This window comes from Lottia gigantea, assembly GCF_000327385.1.
Source record: "Lottia gigantea unplaced genomic scaffold LOTGIsca_95, whole genome shotgun sequence".
Classification (NCBI taxonomy): Eukaryota; Metazoa; Mollusca; class Gastropoda; family Lottiidae; genus Lottia; species Lottia gigantea.
The window spans coordinates 92,058-101,174 of record NW_008711088.1 but is presented as its reverse complement, the minus strand read 5'-3'; the positions used below and the strand labels follow the sequence as shown (position 1 = coordinate 101,174).

The 9,117-nt window shown below is 36.0% G+C and overlaps 1 protein-coding gene across 1 annotated transcript in view; it reads right to left on the bottom strand.

Annotated features, from left to right (window-relative positions):
• Positions 1-2,800: 2,800 nt before the first annotated feature.
• Positions 2,801-9,117, bottom strand: part of LOTGIDRAFT_135033 (hypothetical protein) — a gene marked incomplete at both ends in the record, with an annotated part of 30,098 nt that continues 23,781 nt past the window's right edge. Inside the window, 7 exons of the mRNA XM_009068848.1 lie at positions 2,801-2,923; positions 3,793-3,917; positions 4,480-4,681; positions 6,084-6,230; positions 6,575-6,688; positions 7,274-7,403; positions 8,231-8,406. Coding sequence (XP_009067096.1) covers positions 2,801-2,923; positions 3,793-3,917; positions 4,480-4,681; positions 6,084-6,230; positions 6,575-6,688; positions 7,274-7,403; positions 8,231-8,406 — 1,017 coding nt within the window. The remainder of the gene's footprint in view (positions 2,924-3,792; positions 3,918-4,479; positions 4,682-6,083; positions 6,231-6,574; positions 6,689-7,273; positions 7,404-8,230; positions 8,407-9,117) is intronic.

Below are 9,117 nucleotides of genomic sequence, written 5' to 3'. Positions count from 1 at the left end.
AATCAAATCTCTGCATTCACAAACTTCTTTGATAGAAGAAACGTGGCTTTAATGCCCTTTTTCAGATCCATTTATAAAAAAGTATATAATTGAAACAATATGAATATTTGACTAGACAAATTCGGCTAAAAACCTTAAAGACTTCGGAGGGAATAACACATTAAATCATCTTCACAATGTCAAGCTATTACAAACTAGGTCTTATACCTTGACTGTAATAGCCACCATTCTTGTATCTTCACAATGTCAAGCTATTACAAACTTCATCTTCACAATGTCAAGCTATTACTAACTTCATCTTCATAATGTCAGGCTATTACACACTTCATCTTCACAATGTCAAGCTATTACAAACTTCATCTTCACAATGTCAAGCTATTACAAACTTCATCTTCACAATGTCAAGCTATTACAAACTTCATCTTCACAATGTCAAGCTATTACAAACTTCAACTTCACAATGTCAAGCTATTACAAACTTCATCTTCACAATGTCAAGCTATAACAAACTTCATCTTTACAATGTCAAGCTATTACAAACTTCATCTTCACAATGTCAAGCTATTACCAACTTCATCTTCACAATGTCGAGCTATTACTAACTTCATCTTCACAATGTCAGGCTATTACAAACTTCATTTTCACAATGTCAAGCTATTACAAACTTCATTTTCACAATGTCAAGTGATTATAAACTTCATCTTATACCTTGACTACAATAGTCACCGTTCTTGTATCACATCTTCACAATGTCAAGCTATTATGAACTTGGTCTTGTACCTTGACTACAATAGTCACCTTTCTTGTAAGACATACAAAAGCCAGAAAACTCTTTACAATCCCTTGAAATATATATAATGATGAATGAATATAAGGCAAGACTTTATAATGACTGTATATACAATATACAAAAAGTAAATTATACAAAAATACAGAATTTATGTATTAAAGAGATTGTAAAGAGGTTTTTTGAAACTGATAACATCAATTTACATCATTCTAATTTTCAATCAGACGTCTGTGGTTCCTGCAATTCGACTTAAACTGACGTCACTAATCGCGAAAGCTAATAACATTCAAAGACCTTGCACTTAGTTTTAGTGGAATTGCAGGAACCACAGACATCTGATTGAAAATTAGAATGATGTAAATTGATGCTTTCAGTGTCCCTGATACACATAAAAAATTTAGAAAATCTCTTTACAATCCCTTGAAATGTAATGTTATATGATATCAGTAAAGGTGCGGGCACACGAGCGGTCTTTGTCAGAGATTTTTGTCGTCGACTCGAATCTTGAGTAAAATTTCACGTGTGCCTGCACAAGATTAACGTGTGACCGACAGGATTTATAATATTAAACAAATTTGATAATTGTCTCTGATAGTTTTATCATCTGTAAGACAAACCGTCATCATCCAATCAGATTCATTTTCCTTTCAATTACATGATCTTCACATGATTATCAACAAGGTGGAAAACGACCCACTAGAGATTTTTGTTTCCTAGTGTGCCTGTGCCAGTTGTTGAAACTCTTGACAAGAGTCTAATTGGCAACAAAAATCTCAGACCAAGACAGCTCGTGTGACCGCACCTTAAGGCTGGCGTCCATTTCTCCAAAAAATTGAGGACATGTGGTAAGAAAAGGCAAGATAGTAAAATGATATGTGGGCGAAATATTTTGAAAACGTCAAGTTTTTGTTTTTACTATGTTTCAGCTTTTTTGTAAAAAGTTTTCATTATCAAAAACGTCATAAATTATACCTGAAAATATTTCATAAATATAATTAAGAGTTTTAACCAATCATAAATGTCCATGTATGTACAGTCTGGATAAACAAAAAAAAAGACTTTTTGACCTTTCTTGATCGGTCACTCATTGGAATTCTGCTGGTAATTCTCTTCTAATTTAGCTAATTATGAATTAATTATGGACATGTGAGACATACTGGTATTTTTCCAAGTCATTAGAACACCTCTACTTTCTATTCATATAAGTATTAGCATTTTCATTTTATAAATAAAAATAAGGGAACCCATCTTTAAGACGGTTTGCCGATTAAAAAGTTTGTTATCATACGCCAACGCCACCTGGACACAAAATCTGTACCCCAGCACCAATTCACTCCTGATGACGGAACCGAGTCTCTGTTAGGGTGGGGAGAGATCCATTGCTGTAGATACGGTGATGATTTTAAGATGGCTTGCTGATTAAGAAGTATGTTATCATACGCCAACGCCACCTGGATACAAAATCTGAACCCCAGGACCAATTCACTCCTGATGATGGAACCGAGTCTCTGTTAGGGTGGGGAGAGATCCATTGCTGTAGATGTGGTGATGATTTTAAGATGGCTTGCTGATTAAGAAGTACGTTATCATACGCCAACGCCACCTGGATACAAAATCTGAACCCCAGGACCAATTCACTCCTGATGATGGAACCGAGTCTCTGTTAGGGTGGGGAGAGATCCATTGCTGTAGATACGGTGATGATTTTAAGATGGCTTGCTGATTAAGAAGTACGTTATCATACGCCAACGCCACCTGGATACAAAATCTGAACCCCAGGACCAATTCACTCCTGATGATGGAACCGAGTCTCTGTTAGGGTGGGGAGAGATCCATTGCTGTAGATGTGGTGATGATTTTAAGATGGCTTGCTGATTAAGAAGTACGTTATCATACGCCAACGCCACCTGGATACAAAATCTGAACCCCAGGACCAATTCACTCCTGATGATGGAACCGAGTCTCTGTTAGGGTGGGGAGAGATCCATTGCTGTAGACGTAAAGATGATTTTAAGATGGTTTGCTGATTAAGAAGTACGTTATCATATCTCCTTTGCCCTTAACCTGAACTTTCCCGCGACATTCCAACATATAGCCTCGATTTGATAAAATATTATACATCTCTTGGGTAACCTGGAAAAAAACCCAAAACAAAATGAACTTCTAGGCGTTGGAATTTTACATTAAAAAGGGCTCTACATGGCAACAAAAATTTCTTAGATATTTGAAAATGAAATGAATGGAGTTTTACATCCTACTTTTCTGCACCTAATGGTGCTAATGCAGTGTGCAATGAGGGAAATTTTGCCAGGACAGTGGAATTAGCCTTTTCTTTTTGATTTCCAACTGTTGAGGGATCTTTAACGTGCACAGCCTGTAGCACAAGGGGCCTCGGTTTATTGTCCCACCGTGCTACCAAATAGGCGGAAACTTATTTGAAAAATCAGAAGGTATTATCTTGAACTATGCCGGGATTGAGCCCTGGACCTTCAGGTTAGCAAGCAAGCATCTAACTCACTGACAGGGGGAAACTGGGTTGAAAAATCTGAAGGTATTATCTCAACCTATGCCGGGATTGAGCCCTGGACCTTCAGTTTAGTGAGCAAGCATCTAACTCACTGACAGGGGGAAACAGGGTTGAAAAATCTGAAGGTATTATCTTGACCTATGCTGGGATTGAACCCTGGACCTTCAGTTTAGTGAGCAAGTGTCTAACTCACTGACAGGGGGAAACTGGGTTTAAAAATCTGAAGGTATTATCTTAAACTATGCTGAGATTGAACCCTGGACCTTCTGGTTAGCGAGCAAGTGTCTAACTCACTGACAGGGGGAAACTGGGTTGAAAAATCTGAAGGTATTATCTCGACCTATGGATTGAACCCTGGACCTTCAGGTTAGCGAGCAAGTGTCTAACTCACTGAGCCACCGTGGCTCCCCTTGAATGTTAAAAAGCGTTGCGTACTATATTGGAAATTATACAATATATCAAGAAGCTATCAAACCTGTATTTTATTAGGGATGCCAGTACCATCCATTCTACTAGCTACGTTAACTGTATTACCCCAAATATCATAATGAGGTTTTCTAGCACCAATCACTCCAGCTACTACAGGGCCTACATTTATACCTGAAATAAAAATATACAACATTACCTATGTGAACTCTCTGAAGGGTGTGCCAAGGCTTAATAATCATTACTAGCTATGTGGACTCTCTGAAAGAAATGCTGAATTGACAAACATAGATATCAGATGGGTGAATTTTCTGAAAGTGATGCCAAGTTGACAAACCACAATACCAAATAAACAATATCAACTATGTGGACTCTCTGAAGGGTGTGCCAAGGCTTAATAAACATTATAAGCTATGTGGACTCTCTGAAAGGCGAGCTGAGTTGATAAACCTAAATACCATTAATAGCTATGTGGACTCTCTGAAGGGTGTGCCAAGGCCTAGTAAATATTATTAGCTATGTGGACTCTCTGAAAAGCGAGCTGAGTTTATCAACCTCAATAACAAATGTGGACTCTCTGAAAGGGATGCTGAGTTGACAAACCAAACTACCAAATAAACATTATTAGCTATGTGGACTCTCTGACATCTTGACATTGTGAGAATGTGATACAAGAAAGGTGGATATTACAGTCAAGGTATAAGACAACAGATAAAATGACTAAGTGTCTACGTACCAACTCTCATCTTGAAATTGTTAAAAGAATGTTCATTAACGTATTGTAGCTGTGCTTTTATAGCGAAAGCGTAGGATACCACTGCCTCAACGTGACTCAGATCTGAGTAGTTTGTTTGGGGCGTCAAACCAGAGCCTGCCATATACGTTTCACCAATAGTTTTGATCTTCTCTAAACATTTAAATCTTTCTTGTTCCAATATCTACAATAAATTGAGAAAAATTGAGGATGGGTTGTAGCCCATTCTGTTAGAGAGTTGGAATCTAAACATTTAAATCTTTCTTGTTCCAATATCTACAATAAATTGAGTCAAATTGAGGATGGGTTGTAGCCCATTCTGTTAGAGAGTTGGAATCTAAACATTTAAACCTTTCTTGTTCCAATATCTACAATAAATTGAGAAAAATTGAGGATGGGTTGTAGCCCATTCTGTTAGAGAGTTGGAATCTAAACATTCTTGTTCTAATATCTACAATAAATTGAGAAAAATTGAGGATGGGTTGTAGCCCATTCTGTTAGAGAGTTGGAATCTAAACATTTAAATCTTTCTTGTTCCAATATCTACAATAAATTGAGAAAAATTGAGGATGGGTTGTAGCCCATTCTGTTAGAGAGTTGGAATCTAAACATTTAAACCTTTCTTGTTCCAATATCTACAATAAATTGAGAAAAATTGAGGATGGGTTGTAGCCCATTCTGTTAGAGAGTTGGAATCTAAACATTTAGATCTTTCTTGTTCTAATATCTACAATAAATTGAGAAAAATTGAGGATGGGTTGTAGCCCATTCTGTTAGAGAGTTGGAATCTAAACATTTAAATCTTTCTTGTTCTAATATCTACAATAAATTGAGAAAAATTGAGGATGGGTTGTAGCCCATTCTGTTAGAGAGTTGGAATCTAAACATTTAAACCTTTCTTGTTCCAATATCTACAATAAATTGAGAAAAATTGAGGATGGGTTGTAGCCCATTCTGTTAGAGAGTTGGAATCTAAACATTCTTGTTCTAATATCTACAATAAATTGAGAAAAATTGAGGATGGGTTGTAGCCCATTCTGTTAGAGAGTTGGAATCTAAACATTTAAACCTTTCTTGTTCCAATATCTACAATAAATTGAGAAAAATTGAGGATGGGTTGTAGCCCATTCTGTTAGAGAGTTGGAATCTAAACATTCTTGTTCTAATATCTACAATAAATTGAGAAAAATTGAGGATGGGTTGTAGCCCATTCTGTTAGAGAGTTGGAATCTAAACATTTAAAAAGGTTAAAAAATAAATTGAGAATTTTTTTTTTTTTTGAGGAGAGGTTGTAGTCTAATCTGTTAGAGAGTTGGAATGTAAACATTTAAACTTTTCTTGTTCCAATATCTACAATGTATCAAAGAGTTTTTCTAGGAGAGGAAATGCCCCTCATTTTCGTCGGCAGTAACGACACGACCCTTTGCTGCTATGAAATTGGACCCAAAAACAAGATGCCGTGGTTTCCTTGGCCATTAGCACCATTTAACCCAGGAGACTAGTTCGATTCTGATGCCACAGCCAGTGGTTCTGAGAGTATTTTTTCTAGCAGACATAGAAATTTACTATTTACTAATACGCCTTACCTCGTCAAAATCTGCTATTATTTCGTTTAACAATCGTAGACACTCAACGCCCTCGTTATTCCCTTCTAACTCCATATAAAACTCAAAAAAATTGGTGATGCTAGCAAACATTACACAGGCATTTTCACAATCTTTATAGTATAGATCCTAAAATTAATGAAAATATTTCATATTTAAGGAGTGAATGTAGATTTTTTCGCGTTCATTGTTTTCAGTCACCAATCATTTCCACCTTGTCGATAATCACATGCAGATCATGCAATTGAAAAGAAAATGAATCTGATTGGATGATGATGGTTTGTCTTACAGACGATAAAAATATCGCGAGAAATATCAAACCTGTCTACAATGTGATAATCTTGTCGTGGAAGCACAGGCACGCGTAAGAATTTACTCAAGATTTGAGTTGGCTACAAAAATTGGTGACCAAGAATGTTCGTGTGCCCGCATGCTGAGAATTAAAAAAAAAAAAAAAATCTTTACGCTCTTACCTCATCTTTTTTGTTCTTTAAAAAATATTCAGCAACATTGAGCGGTAAAATATTGGCCACTAGTTTTAAATTATAGGCACGTAAACTCTCCATCTCATCTTTCTCTTCTGTGGCCTAAAATTACAAAAACAAAACATAGATTATTTTACAGCTGCTGGATCGACAGAAGTCTAATTAGAATTAGAACCCACAACCATCATTTGTTAAATGTCATCAAGCAAATTATATCTTGTAAATATTTCAAATGCTACTTTACAATCCCTTTAAAGGGACAGATGCGCCATTTTGGGGGTTGATTTGAGTCTTGAATATATGTAAATAGTCTCAGAAATTCTAGAAATGTATGAAAATCACATAATTCCTTTAAAAATATCTCAAACTAGGAATTTTACTCACTGTTTCTATAGATGTCTTTTCTATATATGGTAGTGTCTCAAGAAAAGACGAGTCGTCATTTTAACTTTCAAACGTAGATAATTCTAGACACACATGGATTTGAATGCTCAAATTTTGACAGTGAGCTGTGAACACTATTACTGATTAGCTTAGCTAAAAAATTCCTGCTTTTGAGAACATGCAAAAGTGGTAGAAACCCAACAACATTAGTAGATTACACATGTATGTTTCTAAGACTAATGTATGATTGGTCAAAAAGAATGGCGTATCTGTCCCTTTAATTTTAATAAATTGTAGACAAACCTGAATCTTCCAAAGAAAATCTAATCTAGTCGTGGACTCAACTTGTTGAGCATGTATAAACAGTACTATAGAAAAAACCAGTAATATTAAAATTGTTTCATATCTTAATGGAATTGACATCACCTCCGTCCTGCAAAAAATTGAAAATCATTTTTTTTACTATAATTAATAATTATTGTTGGCCTGGCACGATGTATCAGTGTATCGTGATACGACAGGCCACAATACATGTATCGTATCACAAGGTTGTGTGTCAATACTAAGGCAATAAACTGTTACCCTATGGCGCGTTTACACTGTACATTCAGGTCAACCGAATTGGGCCGAGCCCACCTCTTGTAAAGGGTCGCGGCACACTTAAAACTAGAACAGTGCCAAGCTCACTTTACCCGTTTACATTATGCAATTTTTTGCCAGGACAGGCTCGAACCAGGCCGAGGCCAGATGAATACTGACAATGTAAACGGAGCTAGTGAAACCTTCTAGATTGCGACAAAAATCAGCGTCTAAATAAGGACTAGTTCTATAACACAGTAGGTTAGAGTATTGATTCTTTGAATGACATCATCTGCTTGGTTACGTCACACACGACCAGTCTTGGTCAGAGATTTTTGTTGCCGATTAGAATCTTGAATAAATTTTGCCTGTTCCCATGCTTCCACGACAAGATTATCACGCCCCCGACAGGATTTATAATATCAAACATATTTTATCATCTGTAAGACAGACCGTCATCATCCAATCAGATTCATTTTCCTTTCAATTGCATGATCTTCACATGATTATCGACTGGAGATTTACTGTCTCCTCGTGTGCTAGCAGTCGGTCGGTGAAACCTTCTAGATTGTGACAAATATCAGAGACCAAGACCGTTCGTGTCCGCACCATATTGGCTAATGAACACAAGCAACACCATGCAGTGTACAATAAGGGAAATTTTGAGGTTAGCGTACTTACTGAGACTGTAGATGTAAGATTAAATCATGGTTATTAAACAGAGTAGAGTAGACGAGTTGGACTAGTAATAAATAGACAACTGTCAAACCTAACAGTAAAACCATTTTAACGATAGAACTTGCTTGAGAGAAGACGGCCGTACAAACTAACGACAGGCTCACACAGAACGTAAAATACTGAAATATATAAAACACATGGTTATGTAGTGTGCAATGAGGGAAACCCTAGTTTTGATCAGTTATTATAGTTTATTGTGGGTATGTTATGTGCTGAAGGGAAACTATGTAGAAGAGATTACTACTTGTTAACGGGTACAGTGGAGAAAATGTAACTTTGACATATAATCGATTATGAAATTTGATAATCGATAATCGAAATTATAAATTCCTAGCGACGATAATCAATTATTTCAATCATTTTACCCAGCCCTATATATGACCTTTTGGTCATAGGGTTAAAATTAGCATAAAACCAGTGATTAAAGGGTTAATTTTATGTTAAAGGGACAGATGTGCCATTTTGGAGGTTGATTTGAGTCTTGAATATATGTAAATAGTCTTCAGAAATAGAAATGTACAAAAATCACATAATTCCTTTAAAAATATCTCAAACTAGGAATTTTACTCACTATTTCTATAGATGTCTTTTCTATATATGGCAGTGTCTAAGACGAGTCATCATTTCAACTTTCAAACGTAGATAATTCTAGACACATGGATTTGAAAGCTCAAATTTTGACAGTGAGCTGTGAACAATATTACTGATTAAGTCAGCCAAAAAACTCTGAGACTAAGGTATGATTGGTGAAAAAAATGGCGCACCTGTCCCTTTAAGGAAATTATTTTACCTGAGGAAAAAGTGTGAAGTTTGTGTGTTATCACATAGAT